Source organism: Panthera tigris, chromosome B2 (assembly GCF_018350195.1).
Source record: "Panthera tigris isolate Pti1 chromosome B2, P.tigris_Pti1_mat1.1, whole genome shotgun sequence".
NCBI classification, from domain to species: Eukaryota; Metazoa; Chordata; class Mammalia; order Carnivora; family Felidae; genus Panthera; species Panthera tigris.
The window spans coordinates 51,299,834-51,327,756 of NC_056664.1; the positions used below are offsets into that span (position 1 = coordinate 51,299,834).

General features: G+C 37.0%; 1 protein-coding gene across 1 annotated transcript in view; it reads left to right on the plus strand.

Moving 5' to 3' along the window:
- Window positions 1-260: 260 nt before the first annotated feature.
- The window catches only part of LOC102962699 (muscular LMNA interacting protein), a 213,548-nt gene continuing 185,885 nt past the window's right edge, over window positions 261-27,923 (plus strand). The window contains exon 1 of the mRNA XM_042987606.1: window positions 261-437. Within this exon, the coding sequence (XP_042843540.1) occupies window positions 375-437 (63 nt within the window). The 5' untranslated portion in view covers window positions 261-374. The remainder of the gene's footprint in view (window positions 438-27,923) is intronic.

Genomic DNA, 27,923 nt, shown 5'->3' on the forward strand with positions numbered 1-27,923 from the left:
ATTCTTTGATAGTGGCTTTTTGTCACATGCATCTTTCATGGTTCAAGGAACCTAACCTGTTGGAATATTCTCCTGTTGAAGAGTTTGCTTTTATATCTAGTGACATTTATCATTATCTAAGGCCAGCTGCCTGACTTCTCTTCAGTGCTCTGTTTATGGGGTTTGAACATCTATAAATGGAAACACTAGCTAACCAGAAATTATCGCCAGGGCTTTCTGATAGTGTCCTGAGCTCTCACAACTTGGAATGTCCTGCAATATCTAACATGTAAGCACGTCAAATCATTTTCTAGACAGAATCTGAATCTCTTTTTCTGTTTCTCTCTCTCTCTCTCTCTCCCACTGTCTCTCTGTCTCTCTCATTCTCTTGCAACATGGAATTTGAAAAGCATGAAAAAGGAAGCTTATTAAATGAGAATTTAGAGGAGAAACTGACGGTAAGATGTGTGAGATTTACCACAGATTTATAATGTAATTGACAGTAAAAAAGCAACTATCACAGACTGAAAAAGTTGTACTAACTAGCTTGTATTTCCATGTGTTTTTTTTTTGTTTTTTGTTTTTTGTTTTTTGTTTTTTCTGGTCAACCATCTTAAAATTAATGAGTTCATGGGTTTTGCTGAACACAGTGTGATAAAATTATTAATAAAATTTCAGTACTACAATGTGGGCAAAATGGATTTTAGTTGAATGATGTAGTTTACCTTCCTTTTTAAAACCAGAATCTATTTATTTTGAGCCCTTGTTGTGATTGTTCAATACTGGAAGATTATTTCATTAATTGAGATGAAGCTGAGCAAAGTCCAGTTTCTCTCAGAGATATTAGGAATGTGTAAAGAAAAATATATAAATATCCTAGTCTATTTTAATGTTTTATCAAATAAGTTAACAAACTTCTAGTGTAAGGGTAAAGTCTCTGAAAGTTTTAATTTTTTTGTTATGAAAGTTATAAAACAAGTTTACCTTGATGCTAAGAAATTACATGTCAATGAACAGTAGTGTTCACCTGTTTTTGCTCAAACACAAAATACACCATAAACTTGAATAGTAGAATGTGCTGTTCATGGCTCACCTGATGGGTGTAGGAGGCTAATTATGCTTGTAAGTTTACTGTGGCTACGGAGTTAACGTTACAACAGGGCATGGCTAATTTTAACAACAGTACAAGTAGCAAAACGTAAAACTATGTCAACTTTAAGACTGGGACTTCTGAAAGTCATGAGAATGCATTGTTCTGGATGTTTGAAATAGAGATTTATGTACTCTTAATGATGTTAAATCTTGAAAGAGGAAGAAATAAACCGGAGAGTTGAAAATTCTTGAAGTACATTAGAATTTCAAAGCTTTGAAGAAATATATTGACTACAATATAACTGAAAGGATTCAGATCATCATGTTAAATATTAGCAGTGGATCTCTGTTCTAGTGGTTGTCTAAACAAGTAATGGTCACTATTTGGCTTTTTGACTATTTTGGAAAACTATGGTTTATTATGAACTAACTGGGGTTTTGAGAGAAAAAGGTCTGGGTGACAGTTCTTACACCACAACTTCAAAATGTAGGACTGTGGGATTTTGTTGAGGCTTCTGAGTCTCTGTTAACTCACCAGTAAGATGGCGAGACATCATACTGATTTGAAGGGTGTCGTGAAGATGAAAAACTATAATGTATGTGGATTCCCTGCTCTGAACTGTTATTTTCAAACTGGTGTAGGCTTGACTTGCTTAGAAAGTACATACCCAAAGTTTATTACTATGGAAAGAGAAATCTGAAATGTGATTCAAAGTAAAAGGAAAACTCAGATATACTAACCATCAAGGCTTAGTGGCTGTAAACCCATTATGCAAACAGAAAGAGAGTAAATAAATACATGAGTGAGAGTTGCTATGAATTATTGTGAAATTTGACCCAGAGGTTTTTGGCAATCTTTTATGGGAAGTTTTGCAAATACGGTGGATGTGGGGCAAGTGAACAAAAGTGAGAATGGTCTCTTATTTCCCATTTTACTTTCTGGAGGGTCAGACATTCTGGATTCAGGACTCTATCTTGAACGCAGGTATAAATATAAAAGTGAGCAAAAACCTCTCCTTAGAGGAAGCAGCTATCACAAAGTTTATGAACATTTCCCTGGAGGAGAGCTCTAGGACCAGCCTCTGATTAAGTTCAAGAAGAGTGGAGGGAAACACGGGACAAATCAGAAGGCATGGGAATATCTAATCTGTACTGAGAAGAGATGGTTCTTGCAGAAGGGGGAACACATGAAAGTTTCGTAGTCTCTATAAGCACACAGAGCTACATCTGTAACTCCGATGTCTTTCAGATAAAGGAATTCTGCCACTGTTAGCAAGAAAAGGTTACCTTATATTCAGTGTCTCTAAGAGAGCAGGAAAATATGTAACATATCTTTGAAAGTTTACTATAGAAATGTGGTTAATCCTGGTATAATATAGTATGACGGGCTAGGTTGCCAGATACAGTTAAAAATGTATTTTTGAGGGGTGCCTGGGTGGCTCAGTCAGTTGGGCGTCTGACTCTTCATTTCAGCTCAGGTCATGATCTCACAGGTGCTGACGGTATAGAGCCTGCTTGGGATTCTCTCTCTCTTCCTCTTTCTCTGCCCACACACTATAAATAAATAAATAAATAAATAAATAAATAAATAAATAAATAAATAAATAAATAAATGTTTTTGTAGAGTTCACTAGGTTCTGAAAATTATTAAATTTATTACAAACAGTAAAGTTTGTAAAAATATGGCTTTAAAAGGAGAGAATATTTTTCTATTAAAATATTTAAACATTGGCCCAGTATAATATTGCTGAATTATAATATGCGTCTTCTTTAAAATGAAAGGTGTACTTCTCATAAAGATCTGTATTATGAACAATGTTATGAAATATATGACACAATTAAGACATTTACATGATTGACTGAATTTGAAAAAAAATTCCAAGGTGAGATCTATAGCAAATAAGAAAATCAAAAGTCTTACAGATTTTTTTTAAACAAAATTTTTTAATGTTTATTTATTATTGAGAGACAGAGACAGAGCGTGAACATGGGAGGGGCAGAGAGAGGAGGAGACACAGAATCCAAGGCAGGCTCCAGGCTCTGAGCTGTCAGCACGGAGCCCGACGTGGGGCTCGAACTCACAAACTGTAATATCATGACCTGAGCTCAAGTTGGATGCCCAACCAACTGAGCCACCCAGGCGCCCCTGGTCTTACAGATTTTTAAATTCATCAGTTTATTCTACTGAAGGATCTACACAAAAATAAAATAGGATTCTTTACTACATATCCATTATGGATCTCGCCTTATAAGGGGGAGAGAATTGCTACCTTTAGCTATTGACTTTTTTTTTTGCCCTGAATTTGTTGCTCTTTGGTGATTAAAATAAAGATTCCTGGGAGCTTGGCAATTAAAGGTGCAACAATAAATAATCAGATAAGAAATATGATACTCAAATCCTTCAAAATGTCCTAAATTTACCAAACCAATCTATTTTTCACAAATTGGTTGATATTATCCCAATTTTAAAATAATTTTTTAATGTTTATTTATTTTTGAGAAAGAAAGAGACATAGTATGAGTTGGGGAGGGGCAGAAAGAGAGGGAGACACAGAAATGGAAGCAGGCTCCAGGCTCCAAGCTGTCAGCACAGAGCCCCACGTGGGGTTTGAACCCACCAACCGCGAGATCATGACCAGAGCTGAAGTTGGACACTTAACTGACTGAGCCACCCAGGTGCCCTTGATATTGTTCCATTTTTTGACACATGAAAAGAAAAATCAATTAGCATGGGCTTAAAAGGACATTTCCATCCCTTGATAAACCAACAACATAGTAAGCTGTGGTAGATATTTTAGTCATCCCTGATTCTGCAAAATCCAAATTATTCTGAAGGTAGTTTTTGTGGGGGTGCAGGGAGGGAGAACTATTTTGTAACAATACAGTTTTGTTTGCTTGGTTCCACAATAACTGATGTTGGAACTGAATGGATCTTTTGTTTTTCCTGATGAGGCTTGAGTAACTATTGTATCGTGAGTTCCCCAAAGTACATTCCTTAAAATTCTGATTTTCCATACTGTTCCATGAAAAGAGGTTCTAATCTATGCTTAAGAATATTCATGAAACACTGTGTTCAGAATGAACTGCACAGTCTATTTCCTTTTGGAGACTCCTAATGTATTTTAACACACTGAAGGCCATGAGACACTCTGGAGGTTAATCTAGCATTTCTTAAACTCCCTACCAGTGTAATGCATTTTAATGTGTTTACCATGACAATGAATATTCTAACTAGTGTTCTCTAGTTTAGGAAGTAGTGTGTCAGTATATTAATTGTCTGATTTTATTTATGAGCTTCCTTTTCAGAATAATGATACACAAAATAATAAATTTAAGCTGGGTATCATATCTATAACATGAGGTTATTTCTGGAATAGTGTTGAAAGTAAATAATTTGTTTAGTACATTTTAATAAATAAGTAAAATTAAGGAAGGACATCCTATTTCCTCAAATCTTTTTCTTTTAGATTATTAAACAAATCAATGAAGCATTTAACTTCAACTAAAATTTCTTAATGAAAAGGAACAATTCATGTATTAACATAGTAAAAATAGTCATGCACTTCAGGGTATTCTGAAATAATGATGGCTCTTTCTCTAACAGATGAAAGCACAAATAGACTTTATGCATAAATCTAATAATTTCTATCCCATAAGTGTAATATGTCTCAAGAGACAATTGTATGTTTCCAAGTAATAAATGCTCACTAAGTCTGACAAATATAATGATAATAAGAAGGGTAAGTCATCCAATTCATTTTATGTTGAAGCTTCGTAGAAGCAAAGTAACATAGTAGTCAACCTCTGAATGTCATAAATATTGCTTTTTTGAGTAAAAAAAATATGAATACTGAGAAATTATGTCATCTGACAGATTTTTTTTAACAGGATGTATCTAATTATAAGGAGATGAAACTTAAATTTTTAATAATTGAAATTTTACTTTTTATATTTAAAATTTTTCAACTTATTTTGAATTTTTGGGGGAAAAGTTTATCCAGTGATGTGTAAATTTACCTGTGATCTCACAAGAAACATTATTTTAGTTTCATAAAAAAAGAGATCACACCATTTCTTTTTGAGACAATGAAAGAAAAGAAACTGAAGAAAAAAACACGGAAAAACTGAAATTCTGTGACAATTCAGGGAGTGCACTTCTAAAGTAAGGTGCAATTAGTTATTTATAGCTTCATTAACACAAATAAAATTAATTATTTACTATGAAGAAATTTGTTAGCAAGCAAAAAACATGGGACCGGCACTTTGGTGATAGTTTCCAATGTTAGTATCTGATGACAAATGTGGCTTTTGTTGGGGGACATCTTCATAGGTGCAAGCTTGTGTCTATTAGGTAGAAATGTCCTCAGCAAAAGGAGGATGAGCCTTTCAAATCAGTGGACATTTCTGAATGCCTGTGTTGAACAAGACAGGGTCCTATGGACTATAGTGGACATGATAGAGTCTTGGCCACTGAAGAGATTATTATATTTTACATTTTTTTAGTAGGTTATGAAATAATAATGGTAAATTTTAGTAGCTCGGAAATATTTTAAGTAGAGAAAACATAAACATCCCAATTCTCTTTTCTCACATAGACTTGAGACAGCAAGTCTGTAATTATTCATCAGAATGTCTTAACAGTGGAGCTATTGTAAATCATTTTATATAGTAACATATTTTATTCTGTCATAATATTGACTATTAGCGGTCACTCAAAGGACGTGACCCCTGGTTGACCCACAATCTGGACCCCAGCAACTGGAGGCTTCTCCCCCTCCTACCACCACTTTCCTTGGAATATACATTCTGCCTATCATTCCACATGGGAGCTGTTTTTAAGGAGGTAGCCTTGAGAGAGTAAGGTGTTGTTGAGACCACCTGGATGATCGTGTCTGAACCCGGTTAAGGCCCCTATGCAAACTTTTATGATTACGCCAGTTGGGTGTGGAGATCTACTCATTTTGTGACGTCTAAGACAAGTTTAACAAGTAAGTTCCTTGCCTATTAAACCTGCCACCTAGCAGTCTGGAGCAGTCTGCCTATTTGGTCTCTCCTAGCTCTCCGTGTGTGGGGGACCAATTTCAAATTTCACCTGGGAAGCTCTCAAGATTTTGAATCAATACCACTTATCTACTTATTTTTCTAATTTTGTCTAACTAGAGTCATGGGTAACAGATACTCAGTAGGTGCTGACATACTTGAAAAAAAACTTTAGACTATGGATGTTTCTGATGTGTCATTCAGAGCTGATTTTTAGTACAACTTGAGTGTTGATTTTGATCCATACCTAATTCCTGACAAGACAACATCATATAATAAAATAAGTGGTAAATTTAGATTCATAATCCTCTTGTGGTCAGGTCCTGGATCTATGTATCTTTATCATAATGGATTGCCCTGGATCCTTTTATGCTAATTTTTATAGTGACGAAAAGGAAAGAAAGATGTAAACAAACAAATGAACAGCTACATCTCCTTCTCTTTGGCATCTGATTATTTATTTTAGAAAACTCTTTCCATTTCTCTGCCATTTGCAAGAGTGGACCAATGACTCTTGCTATGTTCTGGATTTTACTGATAAAGTTGCTTTGGGTGCCCATTTTGTAGGAGGGATCATTTTGACGGTAGAGGATATAAGTTAATTTGTCCCAAACCTTAACTCCTCTGTGATGCTGGCTCATGTTTGTTTGTATGTGTGATACCATCATGGAGAATGGTAGGCATCTGGGCATCTTTAAGAATGCTGCTGGTCTCCTTAACATGTTTGTGGTGCCTGCAGTACATTCTGTGTCTCTGTGTGGCACCTCTCCCAGGATGGCCCATTCATGAAAAGTATATTTTGCATTGATTAATCCTTTTTCTCTAGAGAGGGCTAGAGTTCTGTAATTAGTTGACATCCAAAATACTCTGGAAATAATTATCTAAAAAAAAGAGAAAACAGATGGGCATTAATAAGCAACATGTTATAGTGTCTCAGTGAGTATCCTTCAACTGGAAGGCAAATGCAGGAAATCCAGGACTAGGATTCTCTGCGTTTCTGAACTCAGTGTCACTTCTGAATTTTTAGTAAGATTAATTTATTCCCCTTTCTTATGGAGATAAGGACTCCCTAAGAAGTCAGTAAAGCGGTTGGTTGTAGGATTGATCAGTCAGCACCAGGTATTAGAGAGTTCACAGGTTAAGATAATGTTCTCCAAAGAACTGAGACATCCCTCCAGCATTATGAAGGATAAGAAGATTTTGATTTTACCCCAGGTGGAGTATAATTGCAAAGAATAACCATTAAATCTAATCATTTGGCAGATCAAAGTAAAAGCCTAAATAATTGCTCTTAAGTCTCATTTTGCATAAGAAGTAATTCCACCCTAACTTCTTTCTGGACTCCTTTTCATAGAGCTAGTAACAGAATTTTAATAATACTTGAAGACTCTGTAGCTTGGAATAAAAAAGAAAAAAGGAGGGAGGAGACAAGATGCCATGGGTCATTGGGATCCATAGGAAATTACTAAGCAATAGGAATTGAAGTCTTAATGGGTATAATTGCAGAAAGAAGACTGGAAAAATGACGAGTTAGGGTAGGTGAGCCCATGCATGTGTTCTGAGTACCATCTTAACATCTATGAAAATCGAAACACAGAACCTGTGTCTTTGTGTGTGTGTGTGTGTGTGTGTGTGTGTGTGTGTGTGTACTTCTGACTCCAAAGAAGGGGTCTTTTCTCTTTTTCTAAGTGCCATCTAGTGTGGTAAAAAGTGTGTTGTATCTGAGTCGAGGAGACCATTATTGGTGTTCAAGTTGTGTTTGTGCGACTTTACTTCAATCACATGACCTTTGGTTTCCTTCTCTACAGCCTGAGAGATTGGGTTGGATTAGCATATATTCTCTAGCCTTTTATAAGTCTGTAGGAAGTATCCATTGGCTGTGTGGTTATTAAATCCTTTCCATACCAAACAATGCCTATTTACACAAACATTAGAAACCTTGAAAAATATTATATTTTTATGTCCTCACTGACCAAATGTAAAGTCGAAGTCCTTGTTATTAGTTTATTTAGACTGTGGTATAAAAAGTTCACAGTTCAGTACTCATGAGTTGAATTGCACAGATTTTTTATGTTTACGCGAAGAAGCCACAAAGATTTGAGAATGGGATCATGTGTGAACCTTATGGAATAGATTAAGAAAGTAGCATACAAGTGGCTTAATATTAATACCAAAATATTGTCAGAATAAAGCATTGTATGTTCTCATAATACTACGTAAAATAAAGTAGATGCTGTGTTTTTACCGGGAACAAAATTTTAGAATACATAAAGTCTGTGTTTTAAATGTTATTTCTAAGATGGGTTTCTTTAGCTCTTACTCATTCCCTTTTGTAGTTCTTACCACTCTCGGCAGTGTGCCTGACACAGATATCTTGCTTGGTCCCTGTGCAATTCTAATTTTAGTCCCTTTGCACTGCTGAAGGTTGAGGGAAAAAGTAGACTGCACCGAATGGCAAAATCCTCACCACCGTTTCCATTTTTCTTTTTCCTTTAAGAAAAATGAGGGCTGTGTCAGTTAACACCCAGGGACGGGAGGGGAGAGCAAAGTGAAACTGATAAGGAGCCAGATTTCTACTTTATGGTTCAAATGAAGTTCTTGAAGCCATCCAGCCCTTTGAAAACCACTGCTAATTAAAGCAGTGTCTGCTGATAATGTAAGTCTAAGATGCACTGTTTGAATGGATCTTTTGATGCAGCTCTGTGTGTTGGTGAATAACAGAAGGGAGATGGATTGCAGGCTTTAAGCGAACTGTGCTTTCACACTGACATTTATAACACACTGTACGTGCGGCGAAATATTTTCTAGGTTCTCATTGTGGGAATTACAATAACTTACATATCTAGTTCTGCCCCAACTACGGCTCCCCTCAGGGAATGACAAATAGACTGTTGTATTAGTGATGTAATTACATTACAGAGTTATGGGCTTTATTTTGCTACATGATCTTCGTAAAAATAAGGAGGTGATTTTTTAAATGGTGAGAGGGTGTCTGTGGTTTAATTGCCAGTTTTCTCCTTTATTTACAATCTAAACATTTCTCAAGGGTACTTTCCTCAATTTTCTTCTCAGCTAATGGGTGTTGCCTTGTGTATGTAGCTTCTGGGGAAGACGTCACCCCCAGTTTGTTCTTCAAAATAGGCTTCCTGCCCTTGTGGATGTCAGAAGGCAGCAATTCAGAGACCACCTCATGCTTTTAAATACTAACTTGATGACATTCATCTCAGGAGCAGATGAGAGAGCCCCTAAGGTTGCTTCCCTAAACCTGTAATAATTTCTCTGGGATATCATGTCGTAGTGGGAGACCGAAGGAAGAAATGTCAGCATGAATTAATAAGCTTATCACAGAGAGTGGGGAGTTCTTTTAGAATATGTGAAGGAAACATGGGAGATAAAGTAGTTTTGTTCCAATTTTGTTTTTGTTCCAGTTGAGCTCAGCTTTCAATCTGGAAATTCCTGCATGTTTTGTTGTTTTATCTGCTTTTGCTTATCGATTCATCCATCCATCCATCCATCCATCCATCCATCCATCCATCCATCCATCGATCCTGGGGGTCCTCTGCTTGCAGCTTGCTGACCTCCTGGTGGCCGGGACTCCTCTGCATGGTGTATGGAAGGAGAAGAGGGAGTTGGTCTTGGAGATTTGCAATGAATTCTCTTCTTTGCAATCCTATTAAAGTCATGACCCTAGTGGAATTTGCCTGCCTTGAGTCTGGTGCATCCTGCAGGGTTTGGAAAGATATTTATTAGGGTTCCTTCCTGACTGTAGCTCTGTTTCACAGCATAGCCATATACCTTCATTTCCTTTTCATCTTTCAGAAATTTACGAGGTACTTTTTTGTGCTGACTGCTCTCCCCTTCCAAATCTTTTATTGTTGTGGGTTTATTCTTTTAAATTCCTTTTATTTTAATGGAGTCAAGAAAAGGATTTGAGAGAAACTGACGTATTCCATCAGCCATCTTGAACCAGAAGCCCCTGGATTTCTTTTGAAAGCTCGTCCTCAATGCTTTGTGTTTTCAGTAGGTGATGAGTGTTGTGGAATACCTTTATTCTTTATTGAGAGATACATGGCATTATGTGGAACTATTTAACATAGACTATGTTAAACGGAATGCCAAAAAATATTCTGAGCATATAACTAAAAGTATTTTATGCCATTTCTAAAAGTTTGAGTGTTGAAAATTAAGAAGTTTCTAGTTTTTACTCTTCTTTGTGCCATAGTGATTTTGGTGGTTAAATGCGAGGACTCTGGGGTAAGAATTCATATCTGGGCTCTCATGTGCTCAAACTATGTGAGCTACAGTTCCCTCATCTGTGAAATGGGATATGACTTACCTCCTGGGGCTGTTATAGGGACTGAAAATGAGGAAATATGTGGAAAGTGCTGTGCGTAATACACACTCAGTAACTGGTGGTCGTTAGAGATAGAATCATAGTGGTGCCCAAGTTATCCCTTGTGTCTGGGAAACCCTAGGTTATGATTGTAGTTTGTTTTCTTTAGACAGACCACGTGTGATTTCAAACTCACTCTCAGGCTAGAGGCCATGCTTACTTTCCCACAAGGAAGGGTGTTATCATCCAAGTTTTAATTTTTTTTTTTAAGTTTATGTATTTTGAGAGGGAGATAGAGAAAAAGCGTAGGAGGGGCAGAGAGAGAGGGAGACAGAACCCCAAGTAGGCTCCACGCTGTCAGTGCAGAGCCTGATGTGGGGCTTAAACTCACAAACCGTGAAATCACCACCTGGACTGAAGAGTTAGGTGCTTAACCAGCTGAACCATGGAGATGCCCCAAACTTTAAGTTTCAATTTTATGTCTGTCCTGTGAAGACTGACAAAGATTCAAAAATACATGGTGCCCTTTGTGAAAGACATTATGGCCCCCTTTCCATGGGGAATAATTATGTTATATGAATGTAAGTACTATATAAACATAGGAATAAATGGCTACATTGTGAGTTGCAAATAATTAGGATCAGACCTAATATGTGACTCATATAATTAATAAAAATTATACTAGTAACAGCTAGACTTACCAAGTCAGGATAATTTTCAGGAGGGGAAGCATATAGGTAAGTAGAAGGAGAGTTGAGGAAGGCATCCTGATGCTTGTGTGTGTGCGTGTGTAAAATGTTCAAAAGAAGAACATAAATATGGTTGACAGTGCTGTCTGATTCAAAACAGTTATAAATCTAGAAACTATTTCATTCAGGATATCATAGTTTGTATCTCTTACCTTCATCTGCATGTAAGATATTTTCCCAGGAAAGCAACACTTCCGACAATTGGTTAATTTTTTATTTAAGAAATTTTCTATACAACATACAGTTTCATACTCTACAAGTAGCACTGTAAATTAGTACCACTTTTCTGGAGCATGATACAGAGGTATTAAATAGTTACATACTAGCCAGATAATTTTACTCTAGAAATCTGTTTGAAGTGAAGAACTATACAAACATTTAGTTATGATAATTATTACAACATTATGTACAAAAGTTAAAATACTGGGCACAGTAGGGGAATTAGTTACTAATCTACTCTAGAATACAAGAAAATTTAAGAATAGTGGTATAGTGGAATATATATCACTTTCTTCCTACAAGGATACAGATGTTATGAATGATTCTTTTATGGACCCTCCATGTTGGCAGACCCACCAACATGCAATCAGTGAATATATTTGTGCAGCACATCTCTTGGAGCTAAAGCATAGAATCTTAATAATCCAAATAAAGGCTACAATACCACGGGTTGAGTTGAATTTTTCAGTTTTACTGAAATTTCAAACAGCTTGGTATTTTTCTTCACAATAATCTCACATATTTATGACTCTGCTGAATTGATGAGATTGTATCAGAGAAGAATTCAAGGTATGTCGTATTTGGTGCTCTATTCTTCATTTGACAGCAGATTTATAGAAACCTTGAGTGCTTTTGTCCCTTTGCCTGAACAGCTTTGGCCACCAGCAGACTGTAAAGTCCTCTAGGTCAGGAGCTGTATTTTCCTGGTACTTAGAACAGTGTCTGATACATGGGAAGTGGTGTTCATGGATGAACTGCATTGGCATGATGGTGACATGTCTCTGTGTGTGCATATGTCATTCACTTTATCTGATTTGATAAGTGACAGGGATCCCAAACTGATCAATCAAGTCAATCACTTTTTTTTTTTAATGTTTATTTATTTATTTTGGAGAGAATGTGAACACATGCTCCAGAGCCGGGGGAGGGGCAGAGAGAGAGAGAGAGAGAGAGAGAGAGAGAGAGAGAAAATCCCAAGCAGACTCCATGCTGTAGCACAGAGCCCATCATGGAGCTTGATCCTATGAACTGTGAGATCATTACCTGAGCTGAAATTAAGAGTCAGACACTTAACCTACAGAGCCACCCAGGTGCCCCCATGTCAATCACTTCTGATGGACTTGTAAGTCAACCTTATCAGTTCTGCTTGTGAGTAAAAATGGAAAGTATTGTCTTCCATGAAATCTCTGTGCAATGTGAGGAACATTAAATCTCAGGATGCTGGGCGCTCACACTTTTGGCAGAGGCATCAGCACCCTCCACTCAGAGTCCCAGACTTTGGTGTGGTGGCCATAAGCATCCAAGACATTGGTGGCAGAATTGTAGATTTTTCCATTGGCAACAGCACTGAACAGTGTGATAGCCAGAATGTGACAGGAGGAAAATGGCAGACTCCATATGTTAGCCAAAGCACTAGTTCATGAAGCGATGACAGAGGTTGTGCAACTTTCTCAGAGTGGGTTGAAGTCCAGCCATAGAGATACTATTTTAATACCATTTATAATGATGAATTTGACCTCATTTTAGCTACCCCCCCCCCCAAACAGGTTATATTACCAATTCCCTTGTGAAAATTAAGTACTACCAGAAAATGGTGTTTAAGTATTAGGTTTTTTCAGATACATGGGAATTCTTTACCACTGGCAGTTAGGATTAATGAGATACTTAGGAAATTGATAGAATCTGCATTTTCCTTTGAGGATTTTCATGTTTATTTTTGAGGAGCTTATACTTTTGCTTAGACCTTTTTTCTTATCCTACCAAATTCCAGTGCTGAGGGGTAGATTCTCCTCAGTCATACTCTGCAATGGTAGCTGCAGAGTATGGAGTATAATAGAGTGGAGTATTTCCAGATAGGTGGAATTTTTGTGCATTTGGTTTGGGTTTGTTTTTACAATACTTGAGATGTAAAGGGGATTATTTTTTGCTTCCCAGTATATTTAAATTCCCCAGGTACACTTTTAGGTTGATACTTAATAATAATTGTAGGAAGAAATGAGCTTATTTTCATTCTAAAGGCACTAAACATGCTGACATTTTTCTCATTACTCTGTTTTTGTTGATGTTTCACCATTGATAATGAGACAGCTATTGGTGGTTTAATCCAGTAGTCTAATATATGTTAAGACTTTATTCTTCCAGAGGATTTCAAGTTGAATTTTTAATGTGACACCCAGCTTGAAAACCAAGTATCTTTTGACTGATAGTTTACGATAAATGGGATAATCTGGCCCAGGTGATGATTGTGAAAATAGCTGGAGCATGTTTCACATTCCAAGAAGTAGACGAAGCACTTAACTTGCAGTCAGCACCGCAACTCTAGAAGGTAAAGGATATTGTTTTCATTTCACAGTTGAAATGACTAAGTCTTAAGTCAGTTTTCCAGGACACATAACAAGCCAGTGGAGGAGTTTCGCCTCAGGATAATCTGGGTTTAGAACCTGCTCTCCTAACTACACCTCTACCCCTCTCATTGACAGCTCCAGAACCTCGGCTCCCCCTGTGTGGTGATTTCCTGTTTTCCTCAGAGCAAACAAACACATACTTGGGGTTTATTCCAGTGTCCAACAACAGAATAATAAAAACTGATATTTACCTCAAGGGAGTTTTTTAATTCTTTGTTCTTGAAAAATTAGATTAATGCTTAGCCATTGTGGAATGATGTAGGATGTTACTACAGTGGACTCTAAATAAGTAATAGTACTTTGGTAGTCTCCTTCTAAATTCACTTGGCATCTGTTAAAACAATGTCCCTTTAAATAGGGAAATGCATTTTGATAACATATTGAATTGTCACTAGAAATATAGTCAGGTAAGTGATAACTTTTACATTATACAAGGAGTGAGCTTTCAAAATCTTGATTACTATTTTGAGATCTAAATTCTCAGTCAAAGCTAAAGATTCGGATTCCAATTTCAGTGAAGGTGGGGTGATTTCCCTACACTATCAAGCAATTCTTGGACACCAGATGAGTGTCCTACAATCCAACTGACTGAAAATCTGAGGTTCCTACAACCTCCTCATTGGGTTCAACTAATTTGCTAGAGTGGCTCAGAGAACCCAAGAAACCTATTTACTCACTAGATTACCAGTTTGTTATAAAAGATACTAAAAGACATGAATCAACAGCCAGATGAAGAGCTGCATAGAACAAGGTGTGGCGGAAGGGCCAGGTGCTTTCTTGCCCTCTCCCAGAACATCACTTTCCCCATAGCTCTACTGGTTCATCAACCCTGAAATTCTCAAACCCCATCCTTTTTGAGTTTTATGGAGGCTTCCTTATGTAGGCACAATTGATTAAATCATTGACCATTGCCTACTGAGCCCAATCTCCAGCCCCTCTTCCTTCCTCCCCTGCCCCCACCCCCCAACCCCCAGGTCTTGGGGATGGGTCTGAAAGTACTAACCCTCTAATTACATGATTGGTTATCTGGGCAACCAGTCCCCGTCCTTAGGTTACCTGGGGCTTTCCAAAGTCACCTCATTAACATGATAAAAGACACCCTGATTACTCTCATCACTTAGGAAGCTCCAATGGTTTTAAGAGCTCTAAAACCATGCCAGAAGTGGGATAGAGACCAAACATTTCTTATTATAAATCATGATATCACATTGTGAATCAAAAACAAGAGAAAGAGGATATCTAATATAATTTCTTTTCGACTAAAGTACAATTATTCCTTCATATTTCTATTAGTGTGTAAGCTCAGAGAATCATTTTGAAGTTTCTTTAAAACATGAAATCCCTAGCAATCTCTAATCTATTCTTCATATCTACACAGTTGACCCTTGAACAATACAGGGGTTGGGATGCCAATTTCCCCCAATTGAAAATCCACGTATGACTTTTGACTCCCCCAAACCGTAATTATTAATATTCTGCTGCTGATTGGAGGCTTACTGATAACATAAACAGTTAACATATATTTTATATGTTACATGTATTATATACTGTATTCTTACAATAAAGTAAGCTAGAGAAAAAATGTTTTTTTTTATTATAAATTTTTTTTTTTAATGTTTATTCATTTTTGAGAGACAGAGAGAGACAGAGCATGAGCGGGGAAGGGGCAGAGAGAGGGAGACGCAGAATCGGAAGCAGGCTCCAGGCTCTGAGCTGTCAGCTCAGAGCCCAACGCGGGGCTTGAACTCACGAACTGTGAGATCATGACCTGAGCCGAAGTCGGGCACTCAACCGACTGAGCCACCCAGGCGCCCCGAGAAAAAATGTTATTAAGAAAATCATAAGAAAATACATTTACAGTACTGTGCTGTAAAAAATTCACATATAAGTGGACATGAGCCATTCAAACCCCTGTTCAAGATTAACTGTAATTATGTTATTTCACTACTGTTAAATAAATGGAATTTTGCAGTATGTAACCTTTTGAGGGTTTTTTTTCATTTAGTGGAACTTCTTTGAGGTTCATTCAAGTAGCATGTCTACAATCTGTTCCTTTTTGTTGCTTAGTAATATTCCATTGTAAGGATATACCACATTTTTTTTAACCATTCACCTGTTGAGGGACATTTGGGTGGTTTTCAATTTTTAGATATTAAAAATAAAGCTGCTGTGAACATTTATGTACACACTTCTGTCTGAAAATAGATTTTAATTTCTTTGGGATAAGTCCCTAAGAGTGCAACTCCTGAATCATATGGTAAGCCAATTTTGTGTTTTGGAAAGAGCTGCCAAACTATTTTCCAGAGTAGCTATGTCATTTTACATTCTCATTGGTAATACATAAGAGTCCCATTTTCACTATACTCTTGCCAGCATTTGGTGTTGTCATATTTTACTTTAGTTATTCTAAAGGTTGTATAGTAGTATCCCATTGAATTTTTAATTTGCATTTCCTTGATAGCTAATAGTGTTGAACATCTTTTCATGTGCCTATTTGCCAAATATATATCTTCTTTGTGATGTGTCTGTTCAGATCTTTTACCCATGTTTTAATTAGGTTGTTTGTTTTCTTACTGCTGACTTTTTAAAAAAGTTTATTTATTTTTGAGAGAGACAATGAGAGTGAGTGGGGAGGGGCAGAGAGAGAGAGAGAATCCCAAGCCGGCTCCTTGCTCTCAGCGTGGAGCCTGATGTGGAGCTTGAACCCACAAACTATGAGATCATGGCCTGAGCTGAAATCAAGAGTTGAACACTTAACTGACTGAGCCACCCAGGTGCCCCTCTTACTGCTGACTTTTGAGAATTTCTTCAATACATTGTAGATACATGTCCTTTGTTGGATATATGGCTTAGAAATGTTTTCTGTTAGTTTGTAGCTTTTCTTATTCCCCCTCCTCCTCCTCCCCCTCCCCTTCCTCTTCCTTCTCCTCCTCCTCCTCCTCCTCCTCCTTCCTCTTCTTTGTCTTCTTCTCCTTCTTTTTCTAACATCATAAATCTTATCATGAGCTTAGGGAAGATTAAAGGTTGCTCTTACCCTTGGTCTCTCATTGTCATTCTTAGAGTAGAGAAGCATGGTACTGTGGAAGCATTGAGGATGATTTGGCCATCAGTTTAAGCATGGCTGAGACAAGCTTAACCTCCCTGGGTCTAAATGTCTTCTTTTACCCCCTATGAAAAAGAAAATATTAAACCAGATAATCTGAAGTTTCTTCCAGTCTTAATTTATGTAATTCTATAAATCTCCTAGGAGAGTGGAGCAGAGCCTCTTGAAAGTTCTGATGGAAGGCAACATCCCTAGGTTTCATGCTTCACTGACAGAAAAAGGCCAGTCTGGAATAATAGTGGAATTTTTACCGTGGGGAATTACCCTAGTATAAATGTATTTAATTATTGAAGTTGTACCTTCTTTTTTATTTTTTTAAATGTGTATTTATTTTTGAGAGAGAGAGAGAGAGAGGAAGGAGATACAGAATCTGGAGCTGACTCTAGAATCTGAGCTGTTATCACAGTGTCCGATACAGGGCTCAAACTCACAAGTTGTGAGATCATGGCCTGAGCCGAAGTCGGATGCTCAACAAACTGAGTCACCCAGCCACCCTAAAGGTGTACCTTTAAAAGCATAAGTCAGTATATAGTAAGCCATGTTATGGGGGCCCCCAAACTGAAGTCTATTACCATGGACAATATAGATAAGTATTGAGCAAAGATAAAAAAAAATGTAAAAAGGAACAGTTCGTTAATTTAAGAAATGCCAGTATCTCTCTCAAAATATTTGAGTTGGTTTAGCCCAGCATACTTAAGGACAAAGGAATTATATAGTGGCGAAAAACAATAGCCTGAAAATTATGATCTGCACAATTCCTGGCTCCCACCACTCACCAGCTATGTAATCTTGGCAAGTCTATTCACTTCTCTAAATATCAGAGTTTTTGACTCTAAAATGAAGATAACAGTAGTGACCATATCAAGGGGTTATTGTGAGAAATGACACATGCAATAATTTTGATAATTTCTTTCCCTGAAATTCCAACCAGTCACCAAAGTTTTAAAGGGAAAATGATTAGCCTAATTCATGTGAATTTGTAGAGCTGTTACAAATAAACCCAAATATATTGACTTAACACAGTAAAAACTTATTTTCTTCTGACACGACAGCTCTGGGAGGTTCCAGGCCAGCCCTGGATGGAGGGATGAGGGAAGTGAGGCCTCAAATATGTTCTGCCCAGTAACTACAGAGTAGAAATCTCAACTTTGTCAACTGGGGGGTGAGGAATGGGGGAGGGGCACACACACATCCTTGAGAACTTGTGGATAATGCCAGGACTTAAAAAATGTTCATTTAACAGAGTAGAAAACTAGTTGCCAAGGAGTGGGGTGGGGGCACAGGTGAAATAGGAAAGGTTGGTTAATAGGAGGGAAACAAACTTTGTTACAAGATGAATATGTTCTGGGGATCTAATTTATAACATGGTGACTAGCTAACACTATATTGGATGATTGAAATGTGCTAAAGGGGTAGGACTTAAATGTTCTCACCAAAGGGAAAAAAAAAGGTAAATATGAGAGGTGATGGATGGGCTCATTAACTGGATGGGGGAATACCTTACACAATGTGTATGTATATTAAATCATAAACTTGATGTGTGGACTTTAAACACCATATAGTTTTATTGGTCAATTTTACCACAAAATAAGAAAAGACATCTCTCATAATACCTTGTGAGAGTCACAGGGGCATAGTAAGTGCTTGTAATATTTATTGATCTTGATTTTGGTTGACCCTTGAGATGATGAGTAATCAAAGGACTTGGGCAGTGAAAGGGGGTCTCTAATAGGTCGCATTATTTTTTTCCCACACCGTGTTCTGCTTTTGTTTTTATTTGATTGGCAATGCAATGTGTACTCTGCAAAGGACTGGTGATAATATTCACCATGTTCCTATGCTGGGGGCATGTCACGCAGCTGTAGTTCCACCAGCATTAATCCTACATGTTTGGTGTCTGGAATCTTGCCAATCTTCCATGTCTCTCCTGGATTAACTCTATAGCCCAACGTGATTAAGTGGGTTCATATAGAGGATTTCTTCTCAAAGGACATTTGTAAGCCACTAAAACTGAGTAGATGCTTTTGTGTGTGTGTGCACGTGTATGTGAGAGAGAAAGAGATTTGTTGGTGCTTCTAACAAGAATATTGTTCTCTGTCATGATTTTGAATAAAGATGATGTAAATGGAAATGTTTAATAAAAGGGGAAGGATAGTATGTTAGTCCTTGGGAGGCTTAAGTTTATCAGATTTGTTGAGAAAGCAAAAGTCAGCAGTCTGGGGATACATTTTGAAAGGGGAAAGATCATTCTGAAAAAGAGATTGATGGATATCATAGAGAAGAATTGTGGGTAATGGTCAAGGCAAAGTTGCCAGAGCAGAGTGCTTAAAATGTCATGATGTCATGTTGGATTCAGAGATAGAATCATGATTCCAGTGCCTTCCAGCTGTGGACTTGTCTTTGGCAACTTCTCTTTAGTGAATCTTTGTTCTAAGTGTTGTTACTAATATTTGCTAATATTTTTATGATTTAGTGTGATATTAATAATTGCACCACCTAGATTAATGCATATGGTATTCAGAAAATGCTTGTTCACCACTCCCCTCACTCCCTGAATCCCTCAGAATTCTGCCAAGGGTCAGATGTGGTCCTAACATGTGGCATGAGTACCCATAAAATGAGCGAGAGTAAAAGAACATACTAGAGTATTGAATATGTCCTCTGATAACTCATCAGTACACATTTGTTCTCTGATATGGCTCCAGTCTGAGTTAAGGCTGTTGGTTTCAAAGTGAGGACTTCTCTTCTGTATGGTCAGGAAAATTGAGCATGATCCTTCAAGTCAGGGAGTGCATGCCACGGGGGCACCTCATTCATTCATAATGGTTTCTAGAGGACTGAATGCCAAAAATGGTTTGTGGGTTACTGTTTCTCTGTGACAAGATTTCACGTACTATAAATGAGAAGAAGGAAAACAATGCAATCTCTGTAAAATAATTTATTAAGTATATTTAATGACTTATCCTTTTTTGATATTGTGCTCTTCCTGTTTTGCTTTTAAAATTTTCTTTATATTTATGAAATGATTATGAATCCTTAAAAAAAGTTACTAATCCATGAATTACAAAAGTCTGGAAAACCACTTTTTCTAACATTTTTGTCTCTGCTTTCAGATGTCTTTAGAAAGTTCTGCTGGATTTTTTTTTTTTTTTTTGTCATTACCAAACTGTGACTTCTTACCATGTATCATATCCCATTTTCTTTTGCTTCTTTCAGAGTCCTCATTATTTTCTCATCTAGCAAACAAATTGATCTTTGTCATATGCAAACACTAAAATTAAATTTTTTTCTATCTTATAATTCTTGTCCCATGTGTAAGTAAGTAGTCACATTTACTTTTCACATTAAGAAATTAGACTTAACACTAACAAAGGTTTTGAGCACATATTATGTAGATAGGCACAGTCCTTGGGATTTGTATATGCATTGTCTCATTTTTACGTCATCATAGCCTTGCTTCATGTTCCCTAAGACTCTGAAATTTCTTTTTCTCTTACAGAACTGGATGTGTTGTCAAGTGGTAACTGAGAAATTGTATTATATTAGGTGTTTAGAATTTTTTTTAGAGGAATTCTTATTTTTTAAAAAATATTTATTTTGAGAGAGAAAGTGCATGTGTGCATAAGTGCAAGAGGGACAGAGAGAAAGGGAGAAAGGGAATCTCAGGAAGGCTCTGTGCTGTCAGTGTGGAGCTTGACATGGGGCTCGACATCATGAACAATGAGATCACGACCTGAGCCAAAATCAATAGTCAGATGCTTAACCAACTGAGCCAGCCAGGTGCCCCTGGAGGAATTCTTATTAATGGAACTTCTGGTTAGAATTAAGATGTGTGTTTTATAAGAACTCAACTCAAAGAGAATCTCAAAAAGACCACGGTCCCATCATGTAAGTTAATAAAAGTAGAGTTACTTTTGGAAAATTTACCTCTGGTTGGTGTAGAAGATGCATAATAATCATAAAAATCTATAAAACCAATTTGAATAATTTTTAAAGATTGACATGCTTTGGACTTTTGAACAATAAAAATATCACTAATAATGGATGTGAGCAAAATTGTATGAGATCTTTGGAAATTGATGTTTCTAGTAATTTTAGATCATGTTATATAAAAAGTTAAGTGGTTTATGTTTGACTTTCATCTTTGTTTCCTGGGTAATTTGTTAGAGAAAGTGGTACTGTGTGATGACATTTTATGAACTTTAAATCATTCTCCTCTGAAAATCATGCTGGGAGCTGCCATTTAAAAACAAACAAACACAAATAAAATAGCTCAAGAGGAATAAATATGTTGGATTTAAAATGAGTGAATGTTATTGAATTGTATTAATGGCCCAGACTGATATTAAAGCCAGAATTTTACCTGTCTTTCCAAATGAAAAGCCTTCTGACATGGTGTGAGTGGAGGCAATTGTGTCTCTCAGGTTTAAAGATGAAAAGAAATGAATACTAGTAACAAAAACACAAATTAGAAAATTTTCTTTGGCCTGGTGCTGACCTGTGAATTTGGTTTCATATGAGGGAATAGATGTTAGCTGCCTATATGAAACTGAGTGACGTTGGTTTACTCAGTGACCTAAACAAGCAAGATATTATAATTAAGAGCATAATATTTTAATTCTGTCCTTAAATCTCCCAGTCTCTTTTGATTTATCTTATAGTCACCATGCTGCACATTACATCCTTAGAGCTTATTAATCTTATAACTGGAAATTTGTACCTTTTGACCGCCTTGACTCCTTTCCTCCAGCCCACACCCTCTAGAATGAACTATAAAATAAAATTGAAAAGAATAGAGGTAATGTAATATATACCCCATGAGTGCTGTGCTATAGTGAGTTATATGTTGACTGGTCAGCCATGATAAAATGCTAACCGTCTTTAGCCCAAAACTGAACAATAACCACAGATTTCTTCACTTGAAGATAGCTAGAACGTTTACAAATAAGAAAATACCTGCTCAGCAGTGACTATGACAATGCAAACATCATACATTTGACCTGAAAGAGGGTTTGACAGCACAGACACTTGTTAGCAAGTTACATTTTGTGCATCGATATCTATCTATACATCTATATCTAACTCTGTCTCTATATATTGATATATTAATACAGTATAGAATATAGTATGTTAAAAGTTAAACTGAGGCATAAGGGTTTGAGCAGACATTGGTTTGAGTTTGGCAGTGCTAAAGTGGGAGTGGTTAGTGGTGCTCCACCTACAGGAGCTGGGGAGACTTCTTTTTTTTAAATTATGAAATTTATTGTCAAACTGGTTTCCATACAATACCCAGTGCTCATCTGGGGAGACTTTTATAGCGTGAGGCGGAAGCAAAGCAAGGAAATTATTTTATCGGTTAAAGCGTAAAGAGTTGCCTTACATGAGAAAATCTAGTTGGCTCTATGTGAGTGGTTGTCCTTAGCTTTAGATTTCTTCGCCTTGAGGCATGACAGGCTTAGGTTTTGGTTTGCTTACATGGGCTAATCCATGTCAGCCACCTGAATCTAATGGCCTTCTTGTTAATTGACTGAACAAGTAAAATCATTGAGATTTAGATATTGCCTCTCATTATCATTTTTGAACACTTACTGTGTATAAGGCTATTTACTTTCATTCATTGGTAGTCCATTCATCTGTTTAAAAATATGTTTTGAGCATCTACTGTGTTCTTGGTCCTGAGCACATAGAGAGGAAGTGACCAACTAGGTCACAGCCTTCGCGGGACCAGCATTACAGAAGAGGGCAATGATAGGGCTGGCAGTAATCCATGTAAAAAAATAGACAAGGTAATTTTAATTAACAATAGTGGAAAAAGAAAACAGGATGAAGGAATAGAGATTGTTAGAAGTGAGAGGGTAGATGGTGGCTACTCTCTTTCTCAAAATAAGTAAATGAATTAAAAAAAATAATAAAGGGACCAACAGTATCCAGAGTTGGTGAAGTATCTATCACAATATGAATGTAAGTGTTTTATAGTCTAGTGAGGCCACTTTCAACAAAATGTGGTAGGCTCCTTGTTCGTATGTAGCGAGTTGAATGGTGCCTCGTGCTCCCAAAAGATAGGACGAGCCCGAACCTAGTAATTTGACCTTATTTGAAATAAAGGTCTTTGTGGGTGTAATTAAGTCAAGGAATTTCAGATGAGATCACCCTGGATTAGGGTGGACTCTAAAGGACACTCTTAGAGTGTCCTAAAAGAAGTGGAGAAGACAGACATGAAAGAAAGCCATCTGATGATGGAGGCAGAGGTTGGGTTCTGTTGCCACAAACCAAGTACCTGGAGCCACCTGGAACTGGAAGAGGCAAGGCTTTCCTCCTAGAGCCTTCAGAGAGAACGTAGCCCTGCCAACAGCTTCATTTTGGAATTCTGGCTTCCAGAAATGTGAAGGAACATATACCCCTATTGTTTTAAGACCAAGTTTGCATTACGGCAGCCCTGTGAAACTAATTCACAAAATATATGAGCCTTTCATGTAATAGCATTGTAATGGCAAAAACTGGAAACAATCTAAATGCTTGTTATTGTGTGGCAGGTTAACTATAGGTCATTAAAAAAAATAAAATCTAGTTATATTGGTAACTCATCAATAATGTATTGTTAAGAAAGATGTGAAAATAACACAACTATGTATATTTCATTTTTGTTAAATAAAACCAAAGCACTGTGTTTGAATATACATTTGACATAAAGTGGCCCTGAATGTGAGGTGATTCTCCATTTTTCTGATAGGGACACCAGAATTTTGGGGCTAACTTGAGTATGTAAATCTTTAGGGATATAGATGAAATATCAAAAGTCTATGCATACATTATTAATTTAGGTAAACATACCTTTTTGACAGCACATACATAAGATAATATTAACCTAGACACAGGTCCCTGGGTGGCTCAGTTGTTTACGCGTCTGTCTCTTGACTTCAGCTCAGGTCATGATCCCACGGTTCATAAGTTCGAGCCCTGCATCCGGCTCTAGAGTGACAGTGCAGAGCCTGCTTGGGATTCTCTGTCCCTCTCCCTCTGCTCCTCCCCTGCTCATGCTCTCTCTCTCTCTCTCTCTCTCTCAAAATAAATAAATAAAAAAGAAAATATTAACCTAGACAGATTTGTTTTTTCTACTCTTGCATTTCTTTTCAATTTTTATTTTGTTTTTAGAATTTTAATTATTTTTCATTGAAGTGTAATTATCATACAATGTTACATTAGTTTCAACTATATATTATTTTATTTTTGACATGTTAGGAATTACTTGAGATCATTTCAGGCTTTCCCTAAAAACTGCTGCTCTAAACAAACTTAGTGAGTTAGTTACAGTGGCTGAAGATCACCCCAAACTATGGAATCTTCTCAAGCTGTTTTTTAGGGGTAATATAGAGAAATCTGATGGAGAATGATTATAGATATTAGAGAAAAATAAAATCATTTCATGCCTGTAAAACAAAATCAATTTCACTGAGCTCAGTCTGGTCAATAAACTGTTATTTAGCATTTGTATATGCATTGAAAACTATTTGGGAGGATATAAACCAAGCTATGTCCAAGTTAACAATGGTTACCATGAGGAATTGGATTAGCAATGATCAGGTTGTGTTTGTGTGTATGTATGTGTGTGTTTGTGTGGCTTTCACCACTTAGTTACATACTTCTGTGTTGTGGGACTGTATTGCATGGCATATATTACTTCTGAAATACTAATAATGCTATACAAATTACAAAAAATTAAAAAATATACCAATCTTCCAAGATCCAAGCTCCTTTTAACTGTGTCCTCATTCTTATCCAGAAATGATTTCTCCCCACTAAATTCTCCCAGTGGATTTTCTGTCTCTCTTTTATGCTATTCCTTCCCAACACATGCATTTATCCTTTGCTAAATAACCTTAATTTGTTCCTGAGAACCCTGCTGCAGAGTGAAAAGTTATTGAATAAATATATCTAGTAATTATTTTTCTTACTCTTAATTTTATCTTAAATTAGCATGCAGTATAATTGACTTTTGTATGCAGTTCTATGAATATAATACATCTCTAGAGTTGTATACACTGCAACTGTATACATTGCAACAGAGCAATTCAATCTCTTTAAAAAACTCCCTTGTTGGGGATACGGTATGAAATTTCAGATTGCCCTTTTGTAGTTACATCTTCCCCTTCCTCTCAACCCCTGGCAACAAAATAAATCTGTGGATCTATTCTCTGAAACCATAGTTCTATCTTTATGACAATGTCCTATCAATAGAATGGAATAGTATGTAACATTTTGATACTGGCTTCTTCCACTCAGCATAATACCTTGGAGATCCATATAAGTGGTTGCATGCCTCAAGAGATCAATACTTTGTTCCTTTACTGTTAGGTAAGATTACATTGTACAGGTGTTTCAGTTTGCTTAACCATTCACCTACTAAAGAGCATTTGGGTTGTTTCCAATTTGGGGCTATTATGGATAGGGCTGTTACAAACAGTAGTGTACAGATTTTTTTGTGTGAATGTAAGCCCTTATTTCTCCAGGGTAAATAACTAGGAGAGGACTTTCTGGGTCCGAGAAGTGTATGCTTACCTTTATAGGAAACCGTCAAACTGGTTTCTCATAGTGGAAAAACCATTTTGCCTTCCCACTGGCAATGCGTGAGAGTTCTGGTTGCTCTTTATCCCTACCTGCACTTGATATTTTCAGAATTTTTTATTATAGCCATTCTAACAAGTGTGTGATGGTATCTCATCATGGTTCTAACTTGCATGCCTAATAGCTAATGATGTTGATAATTTCCTGTGCAGATTTGACATTTGTGTATCATTGCTTAAGTGTCTCTTCAGGTAGTTTTGCCATTGCCAAAGGATTGGGCCATTGATTAGTTTAGACTAGTGTTTTTCAAAGGCTCACTATTGGCATTTTGAGTGGTTAATTCCTAGTTTTATAGGCTGTCCTACTCATTGCAGCTCATGTAGATTCCCCGGAGTTGGGACACAAAATCCTCAAGGCACATGCTATTGTGATGACCAAAAAATGCTTTCACATTTCCAAAACTCCACTAGGAAAATGGCAGCATCTTTGTGAAAACCACTAGTGTAGAAATTAAGATTTTTTTCACTGTTCCTGGAATCAGGTCAATTTTCTCCAATTCACGTGGAGTTTGTGGGGAAAGAGTGGGGACCTTAACACTATCAGCATTCTTCTAGGGAAGAAAGGGTATGAATGCTGATCAGACAACCAACATTGTCCACTGTGATTTAACTCAACTTCTTTCTCAACTTTCTCTGTGTCTGTGGTTTTTACTCACAGCCTTTCTGTGAATAAACAATTGACAACAACCTCTCTGGATGGTCCAAACATTGTCTGGATCAATTTCTTCTCATTACCCATTACCTCAGGCAGTGTGTGTGTGTGTGTGTGTGTGTGTGTGTGTGTGTGTGTGTGTATGTGTGTGATTTTATAGCTAGGAGAGGTATGAGAAGGGTCGGCCAGCCCCTGTTGTCTTTCTCTTCCTCCTCTTCCTCCTCTTTTATTTCTTCTTCTTTTTGCCTTCAATAAATATATTTACTTATTTATGGCTGCATTTTCCATTTTCACTTATTTCCTTAGTAACCAATTTTAGGATCCCAAACAAATTATTCTTTTTAAAGTCATGACTCTTAATGACAATAGTAGGCAGAGAATTGAACAGTATAATAACTGAAGTTATCATCAGAAAGTTGTAGTCTAGTTGGGGATAAAATATGAAACTACATAGGAACATTTAGAAAAATGTCTACAAATGAATATTCTGTGATAAAAGCTAAATATGTTGGGGAAACACAGAGCAGAGGAATTATAGACAAAGTGCAGGTTCAGCAGACTGAGAGTCACAGGCTCTGTCCTGACAAGGGGCAGCTTACTGAACCTCTCTCCCTCCACTTCCTCACTTATACATTAGGAATGAAGTTCCTTCTCCTATAAACCTGACATGATGCCTGCTAAGGCATCATGGTAATATCTATATACAATTTACAGAGACATGTGAATATAGGTTATATATATGTACTGCATAAATGTATATATGTATATAGGTATGTGCATGTGTATATATAAACCTACACATAAACTGGTAATATATATCACAGTGTCTTAAAAGTTGGAAAGGTAGGAATCTATCCATTACCATCATCATCATCATCATCATCATCATAATTTTATTAGTGTTCTCCAGACAAATAGAACTAATAGGAAAATTATCTATTATCTATCTATCTATCTATCTATCTATCTTCTACTTATTATCTATCTAGTCTATCTAGTCACCCTACCTATCTGCCTGTCTTCATAAGCAGAAATGTATTATGGGGACTGGCTCATAATGGTTATGGAGGCTGAGATATGCCATAGTATGCCATCCACAGGCTGGAGAACCAAGAAAGGCAGTGGTAGAATTCAGTCCAAGTCTAAAGGCCGAAGAGCTGGGAGCTCTGATGTCTGAGGGCAGAAGAAGATAGGCATCCTAGCCTGAGAAGAGGGAGAGAATTCTCCCTTCCTCTGCTTTTTTGTGCTATTCAGCAGTCAAAGGATTGGATGATGCCTGCCTACTTTGGTGAGGGTGGATCTTCTTTCCTCAGTCTACTGATTCATATGCTAGTTTCCTTCAGAAACACCCTCACAGACACACCAACGAGTAACGTTTTGCTGGCTACCTAGACATTCCTTAATCCAGTTAAGCTGACATATAAAGGAATCATCACTATCATCCTCATCCTCATCAACCCTTAATAATGGATGTTTGTCTGGCTTGGGAGGCAGGAAAAAGATAATGAATGGGAAAAGAGACATAAAATATAACAGGGAGTAAAGTATCATCTGGAAAGATTTAGAGCTGGTTATGCGTGTTTGGTATAAACTGTAGGCAAAAGCCTCAAGACACTGAGAGATTTTCTACCAGTGTGCTCTGAGATTTCTGCAAGCACAGCTCCTCACCACATCCCTTTTTCTACAATACTCTTAAACCTTCTTTAGACCCAGCGCTGCTTCCTTTGAGG